This window comes from Topomyia yanbarensis, chromosome 2 (genome assembly GCF_030247195.1).
Source record: "Topomyia yanbarensis strain Yona2022 chromosome 2, ASM3024719v1, whole genome shotgun sequence".
Lineage (NCBI taxonomy): Eukaryota > Metazoa > Arthropoda > Insecta > Diptera > Culicidae > Topomyia > Topomyia yanbarensis.
This window is the reverse complement of record NC_080671.1, coordinates 244,258,445-244,278,771: the sequence shown is the minus strand read 5'-3', so window position 1 is coordinate 244,278,771 and position 20,327 is coordinate 244,258,445. Positions and strand designations below refer to the sequence as shown.

At 38.7% G+C, this 20,327-nt stretch overlaps 1 protein-coding gene across 1 annotated transcript in view; it reads left to right on the top strand.

Moving 5' to 3' along the window:
- LOC131680194 (uncharacterized) overlaps positions 1 to 14,595 on the top strand; it is a 54,734-nt gene extending 40,139 nt beyond the window's left edge. The window contains exon 6 of the mRNA XM_058960913.1: positions 14,367 to 14,595. Coding sequence (XP_058816896.1) covers positions 14,367 to 14,595 — 229 coding nt within the window. The remainder of the gene's footprint in view (positions 1 to 14,366) is intronic.
- Positions 14,596 to 20,327: the final 5,732 nt, after the last annotated feature.

The window sequence follows — 20,327 nt, the reverse complement described above, 5'->3', positions numbered from 1 at the left end:
ATGACCGCTATGACGTCGACCCGTTGTGCTTCTGGATTGTTTACATATTTTTGGTTGCCAACACTAGCAAACCGTGTGTTCTGCCACACCTATATATACCTCATTGCATGCGCCGGGCATGTCATGTTTGTTCTTAAACGACTTTTTTCTTCGCTCCTTAGAGCGTTGCAGTAGTTCTGTGTAAAGGTTTGAGCTTAGAGATACAAAGAGGCATTGAGTTTCGGGCTTCCGAGTTTTGTTTTTTTTTTTTTCGTTAGCTGTATAAGTATAGTCAAACATAAAATTTCAGAAACAACTAACGTACCGTTAGCAGCACAGCACCGGCTGGCTGGCTGGCTTGATTGCAGAGGGGAAGGAGCTCTCTGGCCAAGAACTTATTTCTCATAACAGTTCGGTATGGCTTAAAGCCGCAGGCAAATTACTCTTACGTATGTGTTGGTGACCATACTGACATAAAAAGAAATTCGCGTTAAATAATTACTCAAGACTTGAACCGACAATCATTGTCTCACCGAAGACACCCCTTTACTAACTGAGCTAACGCGATACATAACAGCGTGATGGCAAAGTGATATACATAAGTTTCGCTTGAGCGTGAACGATCCAAGTGCAGAGCTCCTGCTCGTGCATGTATGGGTATGGGACATTGCAAGATGACGCGTCGTATGAGTAAAAATGCTCGAAAAAATGACAGCTCAGTGAGCTTGTTTACATGGACTTCGAAAATTTTTGGTTCCGATTCAGTGCAAGAAATTGCGTTTAAATTCTAACACCATGTAAACAAGCTCTCTGAGCGTGTCATATCTTCGAGCATTTTTACTCATATGACGTCACCTTGCAATGTCCCATACCCATGCCATGCACGGTCTGCAGCTCAATATTTCCTTGACATACATAAGTTTCGCTTGAATCGTTCACGCTCAAGCGAAACTTATGTATGTCACTTAGCGAAGACGCTGTTATGTATCGCTATGGCTCAGTTAGTAAAGGGGTTTCTTTTGTGAGATACTGATTGCCGGTTCAAGTCTTGGTAATTGTTCAACACGAATTTCTTTTTATGTCAGTATGGTCACCAACACATACGTAAGAGTTATTTGCCTGCGACGTCAAGCCATAACCGAACTTTTGAATGAGAATGAAGTTCCGAGCCAGAGAGCTCCTTCCCCTCTGCAATTAAGCCAGCCAGCTGTGCTACTAACGGTACATTATTTGTTTCTGAAATTTTATGTTTGACATATAAGCTGATGAAAAAAATAATAACAAAACTCGGAGGAGCGAGAACTCATGCCTCTTTTTATCTCTAAACCCCAACCATTACACAGAACTACTGCAACGCTCTAAGGAACGAAGAAAACAGTTATTTAGGGACGATTCATAAATTACATAACGCTTTTAGGGGGGAAGGGGTATGACAAGTTGTGACATGTTGACATAGGAGGAAGCGGAGTAAGGTAGATCGTTACGTAATATGTTTTCACCGAAGAAAAAAAATTCAATGAATAACGTAATAGAAGAGGGGGGATGGAGACATTTGTGACAATTTGTTACATGGGGGGAGTCAATTTTGGGAAATTTTATGTTACGTAATTTATGAATGGCCCTTATCCACAAGCATGACATGTCCGGCGCATGTGCACCGTATTGTCTAAAAGAAAAAGAGAAGAAACAGGTGGTTCACTGAAGTGTTCCAATCACGTTTTTGCTTGGAAATTTAAAGCCAATGCCATTGTCAATGATAGGTAAGAGACCATTCATAAATTACATAACGCAAATGTTGCCCAAAATTGACTCCTCCCTCCCCCCATGTAACAAGTTGTCATAAATTTCTCTATCCCCCCTCCCCTATTACGTAACAAATTCCTCGAAAAAAAATTGTTACGTAACGATCTGGCTTACTCCCTCTCCCCCATATGTCACAATATGTCACAACTTCTCGCAGCTCTTTGCATATTTATTTGTATGATCGTTATCTTATTGTTGTTTTTTCATCAGATTTTTAAATGGTCCTAGGGATCAAAATCAACGAATGCTCTGTGTACGATTACATTTTCACTGGATACATTTCAAGATAAATGCCGTAGCTTCGTCAGTTTTCATTATTTTCACATACATGTTTAACAAACATATGACTACTAGGGTGGCACAAATTTTCATATTCAGTTAAACCGATCTAGAACTACAATCACCATTAACTAAATGCAAAATTTTGATTTGATATGCTGCATTATATTTTGACACAAATGGTTTAAAGTTTGAAAATGATTAAACATGGATAAACAATCAACAATATTTAAGTTCGTGTAGACAGTTTCCTATGTGTTCTAAAAATGTGCAATGCTAGCTCCGGCAGATACTAGTGCAGTGTACAACTTTTCCAAGAAAAGTAATAGGCTACGACTTCTGGTTCAAAAGTTATTCTGTATACCCACAGTGTCTATATCGTTCAAGAAAATTGAATTTATCTGAATACCCTGGCTGATATTGCAATCAAGTTAACCAACCTCTCATTATAAAATTATTATTATGACAGAGGAACAACATCTCATAGTGATTTTCTGGCTAATAAAATTTTAAATGGTTTAACCTGTAGGAGATGTATGATTAAAACCGACACCAAAAGCTTTAGATACCTTTTTTCTGAGTTGTAACAAAACCAATAAAATTATATTTTTTGTGTTGAATACTTATTTGGAAGGTTCTTGGCAAGACCGATTTTTGTGAGTTCCTCAAAAAATTAATTTAATAAAAAATAATTGTTGCGGCAGAGCGCAATTTCTAACTGTCCCCTCGCCACTCATTTATACTTTTCTGCTATTATAATTGATCCTGTGATATAGAGCAATAAAATCAGTTCAGTCTAAGTCAGCCACCGCCGGTGGCGGTCGCTTGATCGTAGTTCTTTGTCTCCTTTCAATTTCTATCACAGTCCGTCTTTGTGCTGTTTTTCCATACATTGGAGTTTTGTGCGTCGATAGTCGGATAGCAGGAAATGGGTCCTACCGCTGAGAACGAACATTGGTGCCGTGACCAGGATTTCAACGTGCCACAACAACCTGCCACCCGATAGTTCCAGTAGAATCTTTGGAGGACAATCGGCTACGGAGTTATTTCGCGCCACTTCAGCTATGCCGGTGTGGGCAAGTATGCAGCCGCTTAGCAATATCAACCCCCTGCGGTGCTAAATCGGTGTGGGCGTTCTTGCAGCCGCTTAGTGGAATGCATTACTACTCCGAGATCAATTCCCAGTTGCACGAATCGCAACATTCCCGAATGTGTTTATCAACAGAAAGTGTACCGTCGAAGTAATTTTTCACTGCCAGCGTGTTACCATTAGGGATTCTATTGTATAACAAAACAACAATGAAGGAAACGTTCCATGGATGATCTTCCAGCAGTACCGTCAACAGATTCAGTTAGTACTCGATCATTTTAGTGCATTTGATTATTGGAAAACATTCGTTTTGGTGGGGGAGGATGTTGCGGCAGAGCGCAATTTCTAACTGTCCCCTCGCCACTCATTTATACTTTTCTGCTGTTGTAATTGATCCTGTGATATTGAGCAATAAAATCAGTTCAGTCTAAGTCAGCCACCGCCGGCGGCGGTCGCTTGATCGTAGTTCTTTGTCTCCTTTCCATTTCTATCACAGTCCGTCTTTGTGCTGTTTTTCCATACATTGGAGTTTTGTGCATCGATAGTCGGATAGCAGGAAATGGGTCCTACCGCTGAGAACGAACAATAATTTTTGCTACACTTTATTATTGAAAATGTAATATGCACGTGTGTGTCAAAGTGAAAGTAAGTGTGATGTATAGATAAGTATGTGTGATACAAATATGTGCATATTGTAGTTTATCACGTAGTAAAAGGAAGAAAGTGCAAAAGTTTAGTGTTATAAATAAGAGTATTTCATCCTATATGATTTTTTCATAATATGGATGTTTTCAAATAATCCTTCCGAACATCATTGCAACCTTCGATGTCATTTTATATTAAGAGAAGAGTTGCATACGTTGTACATTCTTTGCTGTTAAAATTCATTCAGGCGATGAAGCTACCTACTTCAGGTTTTGACTTTTCAGGATTCTGATCAGCAACGACCCAACGATGTACACAAGAGATCAACGTCTCACTGTGATAAAGTTTATCCAGGATAATCCTAGAGACCAAATAAAACAAAAAATTTAATTCAAAAGTGACTGATAAGCAATACACATAATAAAAGCCTTCCTCTGCATTTCTGCTTTTGGTATAGTGTGATAATAGTGGAATTGAACTATCACAAAGATTCCCCCAGTCATTCGTAATGGATCACAAATATACATAACCATCTAAACAGCGTGTCGGTTTTATCCCAACAGTGAACATTATTCCAAAACCCAACAAAAATATAAAATGGTTCAAACACGTCTTCAATGCGCACAGTTGATGATACAAAAGGCAGATTTAATGCGTACTCAAAAATGGCGTTTTGAAAAGCTTTAACCCTCTCCCGGTCAGCGTGGTAAGCAGAAAGTTAGCAAAAGTTTAGCAAAGCGAAATTGATGCTGGCAGAGTTTCTGCGAGCATTTTGCGCGATTTGTGCGAGAATTCTGGCAACGAATTCGCTCAAATGCAACAACCGTTTCTGACAGAAGCGGTTACATCAACCGATGCTGCTCACTTTTAATCAGAATCGAGCCAGAAATGTACGACCAAGATCTCTGCACGCTTCCTGCCATATCTTTGTCAGATGTTTTGCTCGATTCGTGCTAAATTCTACCAGGTAGGAATTGCCAGGATCTTTGCACAGTTTATGTCCGAGTTATGCCAGGGTTTAGCTCGGTGCCTGTCAAAATTTGCCAGAAAACGCGAGCGAAACCGAGTTCGCCCTAGCTCAACTAACCCGACAGCATACGCGCAGAAATCTGACAGGGCTGCCAAACCAAGACTTACAGAAATCTAGCAGAGTGGTCTCTGCCAGAAAATTAGCTCACTGGGCTAGTGCTCAAATTTTTATTTGGCTTGAAAAAACTTTTGTAGGTGGGTTTCGTGATGAGAAAAACGAAAATAATGTTGATAATTCATGTAAGCAATGAATTTTTCATTAAAGCTTTAAAATAAGTAGGCCGCCTAGAGGCGGTGTTGGGCACCTGGGCGAATAAACAAAAAAAACCTTTTTTTCTTCTAGTTACTTCAACATAAGCGAATTTAGATGGTTTATATTTTGGACTCCATCAGAACGCAAATTACCAAAGTTAAGGAGTATTTCACTAGTGCTTTGGTTGTTTAATTGTTGACTTCTAATTTATAGTGACCAGCGTCTGCTGGCGATGGTTTCACTTATCATGTTTTATTTTTTAATTTAAGAAGATCGTGTAAAAGAGGATTTTTCGAGATTCTTCAGGTAAAATTCCGAAGTAAACGAACAAAAAAGAAGAACTTTTGTTTGTGGTTACGTATATTGTATATACGGCCACGGAAAGTTCTTTTTGCGCGCAATCGAAAAAACTAGTCATTCGTGGAATAGCTTTGAACTAGCTCTAAATAACAGAAATCCTGAAATTTTAAAACTACACCTAGGGTAATGAGCCTATTTTCGCCCTAACCATGTGAAGCCGGTGGTTAGAGCAGAGTTAGTCATCTTTGTTCAACGCATTGGAAAGCAAAGATACTGGTGCCAATTCATACGAATCGCATCAATTGTATTACGAGTAATTAATGAAATGGTGAGGCACCCTCCCAAATACGACTAAAATGGGCTCTTCACTCTAATATGCTCGAAAACATAACGCTTAACGTGAACGAAACAGAATGTAATGCAACATAAGTACATGGGAGAATGTATTACACAGCACTTGAAGTGCAGGACTATAAACAGTGCCATATGTCTAATACAAAAGGAGAAAAAAAGATTCCGCCAACTTACTCCAGACTACCCTAAATATAATTAAATGATAAGGACATCCATATTCTAACAGCAGCATTCACACAAAGATTTTAAAATATGCTTATTTTCAGCTAAAATTGCACATAAAGTTAGTTTCGGTGCGATAAGTAATCACAAAAGACTGAATTTTTTTTCGCCCGGGTGCCCAACGCCGCCTTTAGGTGGGCAAAGTGTTTTACCAAAAAAGCTAAACTTCCGAATTATTCAACTAAACCAATTCACATCTACAGTAAAATGCTACTAACAGGCTACTCAAAAAAAATATTTTAGTTATTAAAATTTCCAAAAATAGTTAAAAGTTGTTTAATGAAGATTACCACTAAACACAAAATAGTTTTTTCCACGTTTTCATCGAATTTTCAACTTTGAGCTTCAATTTCCTTTAACAGATAGCTACGATTATTCAAACAATGTGTGTGTGTCAAAGGTGTGAGCGTTGGGAAGAAATACAAGTGCGGATGACAACATACTATCATGTTTTAGTAGTTTTATTTAGATTTTTAAAGAGACCGCCTAGAGGCGGTGTTGGGAACTAGAGGGTTAATTTGGTTAAAACAATAAAATCCACCAGCAAAATCTAACATCCAGACGATTAACATTTCTGTCGTTTGTTTTGTTTTTTTTTTGTGACATTTGACGTATTAATGAAAGTTTAATTTGTCTTCAAATGCTGTACATAATCGTACAAATAAGAACCTGTCATAATAAAATGAAGAAAAAATTTATTTATGGAGAATGTCGCAGGGGATCGGTTTTATTCGTAATTCCCCCAAAATTACTAATCGTAACTCGGTGAACTTATGATTGATGGCACTCAGAAGAAGTTGTATGTTATATTTCAACCAAGTGCCTGTCTGTTGGTACGGTATGGTTCGAAAACGCGCTACGGAGTAAACAAATGGTTGGTGGTAATGGGCTCGATTCGTTACCTCCCTGTTTTTTCCGGCTCTTTTTTTTTTTTTCTAATTGCGATATAATGTTCATATCGCGATGTTATATTTGAAAGATGCTTTTTGTTAGATATATTTCAACGACACGTTTTACTACATCAGATTCAATGAAAATTTACAGGTTTCTTTCAAATTGTTGTAAAATGACTGATGCAACAAGCAACATAAGTGGCCTTAATGTTCAGATGTTATCGTCATAAACAGCCAGATTTGAAGGGCATTAGTTTTGGCTCTTGATTTTTTTGCTGCCTGTAAGCGGAATTGATAGTATTAAATAAAATAATAAGGGAAAGTTCCCGGTTATGGCACATCTGTTATTTCTGGCGTGTTGCACGCTTTATTGCATTTTTGACAAAGTTATATTCTAAGCTTTTAGGTTTATGATGGTATTACTATCATTATCGCTTACTCACATGCAATATACTGCTCATGATCACATATTTGTCATATATTTGGGATTATTAATTTTTAAATGCACGAATGTAATTTTTATGGAAATGATTTGCGATCATGGGCAGTAGAACTTGCTGCAGTTTGGCTGAATTTTCTATTGAATACTCATTAGCTCTGAGATACTTACTATATCTGAAATAATATTTTTTCGAAATTGCTTATGGTAAACGAAATTGTAAACTTTTGGTTGGTTAGTGAACATAAACAGTGTAGAGTTTTAAAATGTTATTTTTGTGCTCTATATTAATAGCGTCTAAACCATTGGTTTTGCGGTTAGCTCGGAAAATTTTCGTTATTTCCAAACGCGTTTTTTCGATTCCAAACAAATTCAAATAGAGACTTACTCTATTCAGTAAAGTTGTAGATAATTCTAATACCAACAAAGGAATTTGTTGAGAACACTTGTAAAGTCATGAAGAGGCTGATCATGTTATGTGGATGTCGAGATTCTATGTATGAATAAATGTTGGGTTAACCAAATCTGTTATAATATTGTCATGATTTAATCACTGTGGTGTAGTGAGTAGCGTAATGTATTGTTTGATTAGAAGCACAAGTTCCAGTTTTCTAGCTCCCACTCCCTCAGACCGCCAAAACTTTAGGTTTTTTATGACAAAGTTATGATTTTTTACATTACATTTTTTACATTTTTTACATTCGCTCAAACTTTGAAAACTTTTTCCGAGTCTCATATACCAATCGACTCAGCTCGACAAATTGAGACAATGTATGTATGTGTGTGTGTGTGTATGTGTGTATGTATGTATGTACAAAATGTCATGTAATTATCTCAGCAATGGCCGAACCGATCTTAATGAGATTAGTTTCAAATGAAAGGCCTAACATTGCCATTTGACACTATTATTTTTGATTTTTAATATGTTGTTTACTTTCTGAGATATGGGAGATTTTGTCAAAACACAGCAGGTTTTTTGCAAATAACTTTCGAACAATACAATATTGTCACACACACACACTCACTGCACATAAATAGAAAGCTTGTAAAAATACCTTTCTAACAAGCTATAGATTATCTAAATCTGTGTACGAGCGGCGGAGATATTAAACATTTTGTATTTTTAGTCCTCGCTTACCAATTTCCACTAATTAAAAATGGGATTGTTTCATACAGTGTATTGCTTTACTGGTGTTTTAGGGGCAAAACTAAACCGATTTTGAATCTCGAGGTATGGTGATTCAAGGAATTCGAAGTTGAGAACATTTTGTGAATTACCTTTATAATAAATGAACTATTTCTCAAAAATCAATATATAAGTTCACTTCAAAGACAAAATGTGTTGATAAAGAAACAGTGAGTTCTAGTATTTATTCCTTGGATTAGGCATTGCGTTCAATCATGAGGTATATGTTGGATGGTATATCAATACACAGATCAACAAGTAATTCACCTAGTAGTGAGATAAAAGATTTCTAATATAATTATACTTGTGGCGTCAACGAAAGCAACTGTATGTTTGAAGCCCAAAAATCTAGCGAAAATTTAACTCTTTTGCAAGATTTAGGTTATACTGGTTATGGCGCAAAAATTACTTCTTACATTATTTATGATAAGAATGTAGGAATCAATATATCATAATATTATACCTATATAAATAATGTCACAGCATTAACCATCATTTGTCATTCCTCACACGCCCCCCATCTCTTTTTTCCCTCTCTCTATCTATCTATCTCTCTTTCTCTCTCTGTCTCTCTTCTATCGCATCTATCTAGCTATTTCTGTATCCGTTTCTAAGTTGTGTGATAAGATCTTCTGCCAATCTGAAATATTCATTAATTGTAATTGCGAAGGTTTGAGAAAACAAAACAATTTTTTGTCTGCTGCTACATCAACTCAACTTTAATTCAATTGTATTCAAAGCCTGTATCTACACTATAATTAAGGAAATTCATGGCTATATTAGAAAAAATATTTGGCTTAACTGGGTAATATGAAAGTTTGACGATGAAAATTTTCAAAAGAGACATTCCACGTGCGATTTTTAAACTATTCGTATCTCTATTGAATTTTGAATGAAATATATGCTCAAAGACTGAAAGCTGAAGCCAGCAGGATTGGACTTGCCATCAACGTTTCGAAGACAAAATACATGAGAGGAAGAGGTTCTAGAGACGACAATGTGATCCTCCCACCCGAGTTAGGATTGACGGTGAGGAAATCGAGATGGTCGACGAATTCGTGAATTTGGGCTCACTGGTAACCGACGACAATGATAACAGCAGAGAAATTCAGAGACGGATCTTAGCGGAAAATCGTGCCTACTTTGGACTCTAGAGGACACTCCGGTTGAACAAAATTCGCCGCCGCACGAAGTTGATTATCTTCAAGACGCTGATTAGATCGGTGGTCCTCTACGGCCACGAGACCTGGACTATGCTCGTGGAGAACCAACGCGCCCTTGGAGTTTTCGAACGAAAGGTGTTGCGTACCATCTATGGCGTGCAGATGGAAGACGGAACGTTGCGCAGGCGACTGAACCATGAGTTGTATCAGCTACACATTCGTTGTATTGGTACGAACTTTCATGAAAAATAACGGATCGAAGACCAAAAATATCCACAAATTAGATCCAAGAAAAGAAGTCTCCCAAAGTACCCATTCTCCTTGGGGGATGCAACTACAATGTGTCTTCTAACTTATCGTCGTCCAAATTTGGATATACTGAGTAGTTTGAACCATTTCTTTTTCACAGTATTGGTCTGTATAGGACTTGTTTATCCATATTTCCTGCACGAGAATTCCGAACGAAACAATATGAAAGCTATAAGGATGAATGGAAAGAGACTGCATTGCAATCAACTGAATGCACGGCTTTTATGCTATCGACATAGCCTAGACATTTCACACTATTTACTTCAATGCAAATAAAAACATTGAAATATCTACCTGTCTCATTCACGAATCGCATTCTCCCTGTCGTTCTCTGTTTAAGGGGCTTGAAAGCACATGTGACCTTGTCTCATTTTACTATATTCAATTGCGCGTTAAAATACTGGACCAGTAAATTTTATTCTGTACATAAATATTTTTTTCGGGAATATGTGGCCAAAAAGTAAACTTCAAAATCCAAAGCAAATTGAACGTTCCAGGTTCCTGATAACTAATTAAGGTCCAACAATAAAGTAGAAACACCGGATAATCTTAAAACGACGCCGTCAAGTAAAGAAGCATGAAAACAAAAAGAATAAAACCAAAAACAAGCATGGATGCCCTAATGGACTTTCCATTGCATATTTATTAGCCTTTTCTCAGAAGATGGGATTTTCAAAAACATTTCAAAACTTTCTGATGCAATGGTTCTCAAATTCGTTCAATCCGGTTTATTCATTTTCTTTATTCAAAAATGTTTTTGGCTTCAAATATATGACCATTTCATTTTAATTAATTATTTCATTCCTCATCTTTTTATTCGTTTTGTTTATCTGCCTTCATTTTACTTATTTTATTCGTTTCATTCTTTCGATTCACTCTGATCAGCTTATTCTTTTTGTGCATTTTACTCATATCATTCATTGTATTCATTGTATGCATTTTATTAATTTTTTCCAGTTTATTCATTTTGTTCAGTTTCTTCATTTTAATAATCTGACTACTTTTTCAGTTTTAATCATTTCATCCAAATAATTTATTTGATTCAATTTATTTTTTTATATAAATTTATAACCTTTTACCATTGTTCAATTTTTCATTTTAATCAATGCATTTAATTCTGCTCATTTTCTTCTTTTTTTCATTTTATCACTTCAGCTCATTTTGTTTATTTGATTCGTTTGTTTTATTTATGCATTTCATTTATTTTTTACTTCATTCATTTTGCTCATCCATTCTTTTTATTCATTTGATCCATTTCATTAATTTGATTCATTGTATTAACTGGATGAATTAAATCAACTTGATTCATTTAATTCAATTGATTCATTTAATTAATTTGAATAATTTGATTTATGTGATTCATGTGGTTCATGTCATTCATTTGATTCATTTGATTCGTGTGATTCATTTGATCCATATGATTCATTTGATTCATTTGATTCATTTGATTCATTCGATTCATTTGATTCATTTGATTCATTTGATTCATTTGATTTATTTGATTTATTTGATTTATATGATTCATTTGATTCATTTGATTCATTTGATTCATTTGATTCATTTGATTCATTTGATTCATTTGATTCATTTGATTCATTTGATTCATTTGATTCATTTGATTCATTTGATTCATTTGATTCATTTGATTCATTTGATTCATTTGATTCATTTGATTCATTTGATTCATTTGATTCATTTAATTCATTTGATTCATTTGATTCATTTGATTCATTTAATTCATTTGATTCATTTGATTCATTTGATTCATTTGATTCATTTGATTCATTTGATTCATTTGATTCATTTGATTCATTTGATTCATTTGATTCTTTGATTCATTTGATTCATTTGATTCATTTGATTCATTTGATTCATTTGGTTCATTTGATTCATTTGATTCATTTGATTCATTTGATTCATTTGATTCATTTGATTCATTTGATTCATTTGATTCATTTGATTCATTTGATTCATTTGATTCATTTGATTCATTTGATTCATTTGATTCATTTGGTTCATTTGATTTATTTGATTCATTTAATTCATTTGATTCATTTGAATCATTTGAATCATTTGAATCATTTGATTCATTTGAATCATTTGAATCATTTGAATCATTTGAATCATTTGAATCATTTGAATCATTTGAATCATTTGATTCATTTGATTCATTTGATTCATTTGATTCATTTGATTCAATCTGATTCATTTGATTCATTTGATTCATTTGATTCATTTGATTCATTTGATTCATTTGATTCATTTGATTCATTTGATTCATTTGATTCATTTGATTCATTTGATTCATTTGATTCATTTGATTCATTTGATTCATTTGATTCATTTGATTCATTTGATTCATTTGATTCATTTGATTCATTTGATTCATTTGATTCATTTGATTCATTTGATTCATTTGATTCATTTGATTCATTTGATTCATTTGATTCATTTGATTCATTTGATTCATTTGATTCATTTGATTCATTTGATTCATTTGATTCATTTGATTCATTTGATTCATTTGATTCATTTGATTCATTTGATTCATTTGATTCATTTGATTCATTTGATTCATTTGATTCATTTGATTCATTTGATTCATTTGGTTCATTTGATTCATTTGATTCATTTGATTCATTTAATTCATTTGATTCATTTGAATCATTTGATTCAATCTGATTCATTTGATTCATTTGATTCATTTGATTCATTTGATTCATTTGATTCATTTGATTCATTTGATTCATTTGATTCATTTGATTCATTTGATTTATTTGATTCATTTGATTCATTTGATTCATTTGATTCATTTGATTCATTTGATTCATTTGATTCATTTGATTCATTTGATTCATTTGATTCATTTGATTCATTTGATTCATTCGATTCATTTGATTCATTTGATTCATTAGATTCATTTGATTCATTTGATTCATTTGATTCATTTGATTCGTTTGATTCATTTGATTGGTTTGATTGGTTTGATTCATTTGATTCATTTTATTCATTTGATTCATTTTATTAATATCTTTAATTTTATGCATTTCATGTTCAGTCATTCGTTTTATTTCATTCAATTTGTTAGTATGAGTCAATTTGTTCTATTAATCTTATAACTATTTCTAAATATAATCTTAATTTTTATGTAAAAACCTAATCTAATTTGATTCGTGTATATTATAATTTTGATTTCCATTAATTTTTCTACTCATTTTATGAATTTAAAAGCCTATTGATTCATTTTTTGCTTTACTTTTTTATTTCGGTTGTTTTGTTGATTTCTATAATTTATTCAGTTTATTCGAGATTTTATTCGTGCAAGACTAGAAACTGTTTTCATCCCACCTCTAGTTGGGTGCCTACTTCTCGTGAGTTCTGCAAACTAATCCAACAGTGAAATGTGTAAGAAATGTCTCATCTCACTGCTAGGTGGATTAAATCGGTTTTTCAATAATCAAACCGCAAGTCAATATATTAATGTGATGTTATGTAATATATTTTTGCATTTGCGAAGTTGTTTATTAATTAATCAAACTGATCAAATTGACTGACATTGTACTTTGAGGAATCTAATTTTTCGAATTTGTCCAGTAGGGTTGCCATCCCTCCGGGTTTGACCCGGAGACTCCGGTTTTCGGGAGCAATCTCCGGGTTTTACACCAATTTCTCCGGGTTTGGTGGGAAGTAGCATAGTTTAATTTTTTTGGAATTAATTGATTCTTTACAAAATATTTAAAAAGTCTAAGTTAACTATTATTCTGCTTCAGAATTGTTTTGCCCGACAAACCCTTCGTTTCATGGTGGTGAAGATGAGTTCACCAAAGATTGCTGATTTGTTTCACAAAGCAATGAAAATGAAAGGAAAGTTATATTTCGCTTTATGCTACAATTGAAATTCTGCATTCCACTCGCCCAAAATGGTGTAGAAAAGTTATATTACTGCAATTTTACCTAATCACTTCACTGCTAGTGGTGCTTATCATCAGCTGCACCAAGTGTAAAATTAAAGTTGACTTTACCCAAATCGTGTCCCAAAATTGCCCCAAAACACATATGGTTCTTAGAAGGAGGTAAAAAGAGGTGCACTCACCTTAATGATGTTGGCCGTCGTCATCATGTGACCCCGGGAATTGCTTGAGAGCTGCCTATTCCAGACCACCGTCACCGGTTTATTTATCCTAAGCGAATTAGTCATTCCTCACAAATACACAGCGCTCTTCCGCGACTAGATGGTTCGCCGACACAACATATTCGATCCGACAAATTTCACAATAACCGCTCTGGCGCCGCAAATGAATTTGCTGCTATGCCGTTGCATTGGTAGTGGCGGTTGTTTTTCCCACCGTTTTCCACCCGTGCTGTGGTTGCTTTCCCGGGCAGTCTGAACAATTGAGGTCTGTAATGCTGTCTTCTTTGCAGATCCGAATCCGCTGTACAGGTTTCGATCGCCTTGTTCGGAAACTTGATCACGTACTCGGTGGACCAAACCGGTTCACCTCAGGATTTGGCCAGCCGCACCGGACTCTGGCTGTTGCGATCGAACCGAAATGTCGTGGTGGTTGTTGCTACTACGAGTGTTGCCGACCTGGGAAGAGCCGGACTGCACGGACTTTCCTCTCGGGACCGCTCCGACGTCGCCGAGGGATGATTATTGGATGCTCCCGAATAGTTGTTGCCGTTTTGATCTTGAATTTACTGGCAAACTCGTTGGAACATAGCATCCGCACGGCTGCGTGGTTTGCTCTTATATTCACTGCCGGCGTTGACCCTTGCGGCACTATTTTATACTCACGCCTCGTGACGATGGGGATGTTTTATTTATCTCCTGCCTATGATGGTACGGATGCCAGAGTGGTGTCTTCGGTGTTAACGGTATCGTAGGTGTTCCCGGCGACTGCTGATGACTCGACAGCCCTCCTTTTGAACCGTCCGTAGGATCAGCCCCCATTTGCTCGTACTCGCACTCTTTTTGATTGAACGCTAACCTCTCTACTGACTTTTTTCACGTTTTTTTTCCTTTTTTCTCCCTTTTTGACGTTTTTGCATACGTCCGGTGTTTTACTTGCACACCTTCTTCTGTCGGGTTGCCGTGCACGCTTATCATAATTACCTCAATGAACCATAATTTAATTTTATAATTAAATTCAATATGCACATTATCTTAACCATTATGTGCAAACATAACATAACATTACCGAAGCGGATGAATTTTTCATGCATCGTAGCTAGTGATGCATGAAAAATTCTAAAACTTTTCCTTACAAAAAGTCGGTCAGAAACGGTGGATCGCTCAGGAGACTTGCACGAACAACAGGTTCAACAAGTACAAACATAACGCAAATCCTAAGCTGCAAACCTCTACGCTTGCTAAATCTTCATCTCATCTAAACTAATCCAATCACACACCAGCGAGTTCTGGCAAAATTTGCGATCACCAACACCAACAAATCTTTGGTAAAATTGTCTCCGACTGAGTTTTTATTCCTGCTTCTCTGTACCTCCCCCACTTCGGCTCAACAGGCAAATAATCATTACTAATTTTAACACTAAACTAGTAGGATTATAATTAAATTACGAGAAGTTACAATTAACAGTGATAGTTTTCTTAGTGTGGGGATTATAATTGCGTTGGAAAAGGGGTATTTAATTCCCAAACCGCCATGAGTCCGTAGCAAGGGTTTTACCGCGCCCAGAATCGCGTTTCTTTTGATTTTCATGACGGCCCCTGCTACAATTGAGTTCTCTCCGATCTTATGGATCTTGTTAGCACTGGATCTGACCACAGTTTGACACCAATCCAGGAAATGGTTATTTTGATTCCGCAAAGCGTATTGTATTGAGTGGCTTTTTTATTTTGTCGTAGCTGGTGTTGCTCATAGCTGGTTAACTTATCCGAATTTATTCGTTCCGTCAGCGTTTTTATTCATGAACTGTATCAGTTTCTCTCGCTCTGACAAACGGCTGGCCCGCGGAGGCTTGCGTGTCGTAAACACTCATACTTCGATTTCTCCCGTATCGAGAACGGCAAACGCTCGAACGTTTTGTAGGCAGCAGGAGTTGACAGGTTGTGAGGAGGGTATGGTTCTTGGCTTCGTCATGCTCGAAATCCCCGCTATGAGCGGTGTGTGTCCGTTGGTGATTCCGCTTCGCCACGGTCTGCTGTGCTCAATTGTTGTCCTGGTTTGCCCTGCTCCATCCGCTGCATGGTTTTGCTCGCTCCGAAAAATGCTCGCGCGCTTGCGCCAGTGACTGAGGTCTATAACTTGGTTTGATGTGTCACCATGAAGCAGCTTACCTATGAGATTGACTTTTGCTATGTCTGCGGAGTCCATAGGGGTCCGCCTTCGTCGACCTGCACCCCTGTGCAACGGCTCAAGGTTTTCCCGAGACTCGCTCCGAAAGTTCCGTCTCTAGTTTGCGGTTGCCTGCTTTCCTTCCTGTTGCGCTCGCGTGCTCGCTGGTCGATTTCTCTCGTTCCGAAATGGCGCGCTTGTTGTGGGCTTCTGCTTTCTCGAAATGCGTTTTCTCACGAATCGCTAACGGCGTGCCTGCTGAAGGCTTCCTCTTCCGACGTGCGTTATCTCCCGAATCGCTAACGGCGTGCCTGCTGAAGGCTTCTTCTTCCGACGTGCGTTATCTCCCTAATCGCTAACGGCGTGCCTGCTGGAGGCTTCTGCTTCCGACGTGCGTTTTCTCCCGAATCGCTAACGGCGTGCCTGCTGGAGGCTTCTGCTTCCGACGTGCGTTTTTTCCCGAATCGCTAATGGCGTGCCTGCTGAAGGCTTCTGCTTCCGATGTGCGTTTTTCTCCCGATTCGCTAACGGCATGCCTGCTGAAGGCTTCTGCTTCTCGTTGGTGGAAGTTCTGTACCGTCCCTCACGTCACGACCGCTCCTTACTGCGACTGCGAGTTGTCATGGGCCTTCCTAGACAGCTCCTCGAATCCATTTGACGCTGGCTGGTGTGCCATGGTGGGGAGGTAGTTTGAAAGAAGTTATTGCTCACCACACCATGACAGGGCACGATTTGTCCCGATCGGCTAACGGTATTTTTGGAGCACATTGCTCATGGTTAGCAGGCTGAAAACCGCCGACATAGCTGAGTATCTTTTCTCTAATCTGCCTTGATGTCCTTCGCATTGTATCTGCCCTTCCTTCCTGTTAGCACATCCTCCAGCAAATATAGGTTGGCTCCGAAGGTTTCCTTTATGATGGCCGGTGTGAACTTCGGATCCAATTTTTGGTTGACATGGTCCGCCTTTGAGGACAGGCCGAATGTTCTTCGCCATAGCAGGTCCCCCACCTTGAATGATACTGTTCGCTTACGGAAGTTGTAACGCTGCTTCGCCTTTTCGTGGTTGTTTTGTATGCGTTGTACAACGAACTGCTGAATTCGCCTGATCTTTGATAACCGCATGTCCTGTGCCACCTTCGGGTCATCGTGACCGTTTAGTTCTTATTGTTTGTACAGATCCGTGTGGAGAATCAGGTCTCTGCCGAAATTTGCAGCGCGCGGACTTACGCCGGTCGCCTCATGTTTAGCACTGTTGATGGCCGCAGTGATTTCTGGGAGCTGCTCGTCCCATTCTCGGTGATCTCCATTTAACAGGGAACGAATGCATGTTACTAGGACTCTGTTGGCCCTTTCCGTGTTGTTGACCATTGGACAGTAGAACGCCGTCTTCATGTGGGCGATGTTGTGTCGTGACAGCAGCGATTTAAATGCCAAATTGCTTCCCGTTGTCGGAGAGTACTATCCGCGGGCGTGAGAATTTCAAAAATACTTCTTTCTGCAGGAATTCCGTCATTTTCACCGAATCTGCGCTGCGCATTGGGTGCACGATGATGCATTTCGTAATCCAGTCCACGATACCCAACATTACTGTGTTGCCTCGTTTCGATCTGGGCAGCGGACCTACGAAGTCCATCGAAACCAGTTCCCATGGCATTCTAGCCGGCTTCAGCTTTCCCATTGTTGGCATCATCTGTGTGTTCGGTGCTTTACTGGCCTTGCACGCGTCGCAATCTCGTATGTACTTGCTGATTTCCAGCTGCATTTTTGGCCAATAGAAATGAGATTGTATCTTCTGCCAAGTCTTGTGGAAACCAAGGTGTGCGGCTGTCGGGGAATCATGGAACCGCCTTATGACCTCGATCCGTTCTTCGCTTGGAACAACCTTCTTCCATCTGCGTGTCGTGTTTCCCATTTCGTCCTTGCAAAGACAGTTCTTGTACAGCTCGTTTCCTGTCAATCGAAAGTCCGGGAAGTTATCACCGTTCTTTGCAACACGTTCTTGTAGGCTCTTATACCAGCCATCTTTGATTTCTTCCGTCGCGAATACCATGCTTGCAACGATCCTCGACAACGCATCCGGTACAACGTTAATACTTCCCTTCCGGTATTTGATCTCAAAGTCATACGCGTTCAATCTTAATAGCCATCTACTCATTAGCGCCGTCGGGTTTTTCATCGACCTTAAGTAACTCAACGCTGCGTGATCACAGTACACCGTAAACCGTATGCCTTCAACGTATCCACGGAACTTTTCGATCGCGCGGATTACGGCCAAATATTCCCGCTCTGTCACGGAGTATTTCCTTTCGGATGAAGACAGCTTTTGAGAGAAATAGCAAATTGGATGCTCTTCCCCATCTATCTCCTGCGTCAGTACTGCGCCTATTGCCACATCGCTGGCGTCGCAAGCAACCGAAAACGGTTTCGTGTAATCTGGCATTGCCAATACCGGTGCCGACACCAACGCTGCTTTGAGTTTCAGGAAAGCTTGTTCAGCCTGTGAGTTCCAACAGAATTTACTTTTCGTTTTCGTTAGTTCCGTGATTGGAGCTGCGATTCATGAGAAGTCTACGATGAATCGCCTGCACCAATTGCAAAGACCAAGGAATCTTTGCACTTCCTTTCTAGTCGATGGAGAAGGGAACTTAACGATGCTCTCGATTTTGTCCTCATCCACTTTCCAACCGTCTTCATTTAGGATAAAGCCGAGGTATTTGATTTCACGCCGGCAAAACTTCAATTTTTCCGTTGATATCGTCAAGTTTGTATGCCGTAACCGTTTGGCTACCTCCTCGAGCGTCTTTATGTGTTCCTCGAAAGTTCTGGACCAAATGATGATGTCATCCAGGTAGTGGAATACTTCAGGTTCCATATCTGCAAACAGTCGCGTCATCAACCGTGCTAGGGTTTGACTGGCCGTACACAGTCCAAATGGGACAACCTTAAATTGGAAGTGTCCTCTCGAAGGAACTGTAAACGCCGTCAGCGGTCTCGAATCCGGATGTAGCGGTAATTGCCAAAACGCATCCTTCAAATCTATCGACGAGATGTAATTGCAGCCACCGAGATTATTTAGAATCGAGGAAATCTGAGGTATCGGATAGCCTTCATTCACCATCACTGAGTTCAAGTGTCTCGCATCCAAGCAGACGCGATGTTGTCCCGTTTTCTTTTTCACCGCCACTAGAGGGTTATTTCACGGTGAGTACAGTGCATCTTCGATTACGTCCAACGAGATCATTCTGTCGATTTCTCGTCGGTTTACCTCCTCCAGTACGTACGGGGACATTGGATAATAGCGTTGCTTGCGTGGTGCTGCTTGTCCAACATCAATACGGTGCTCATACATGGTAGTCCTGCCTATTTTTCCGTCCTTCGCCTTTGGAAACATATCAATCGTACGTTAAAGTTGTTGTTGTTGCTCGAGGGTCAGCTTTTTCATGGACTCGTCTTCTTTCAGCTCAGTGTCTTGTACTTCGGTTTCCATTGTACAACAAATCGCCTTTACACCGAATTTTTCCCAGAAGTTCATTCCTAGGATCACACAGTCTGGAATGGTGGGTACTAGAAGCGCCGGAATAGTGTCGTTTCGATTGTTGTATATTACGGGCAGTCGGGTGAAATTACTGATCCTGTGCCGCGTGCCATCAGCTGTTTTGATACCTCCTTCGACAGTGCCTGTCCGCAACGATAGGTCTTCGACCAACTTTGCATATTTTCCTCCTAGAATCGAGCAATTCGCGCCGCTGTCGAGCAGTGCCGTTATTTTTCTTCCCGTCACACTGATTACTGCGTGTGGCCGCTTGTTATGTCCAGGATTGATGATAATGGAGTTGATGTTTTGAAATTCTGGAATGGTTGAGGGATTCTCGAATTGCTGCGGAAAATCATTTCCCTCTATTGTCTGTTCTCCGCTGTTCCGTTTCCCGCATCCGTTCTGCAAGAGAAACAGCTGCGCAGTGAATATCCTTTCCGCCCACATCTGTAACAGAATAATATCGCCTGTGGTTTAGGACAGTCCATGAACCGATGTCCTTCCTCGTCACAGTTCCAGCAAGTTAACACTAAACGCCGGTGATCAGCGGTG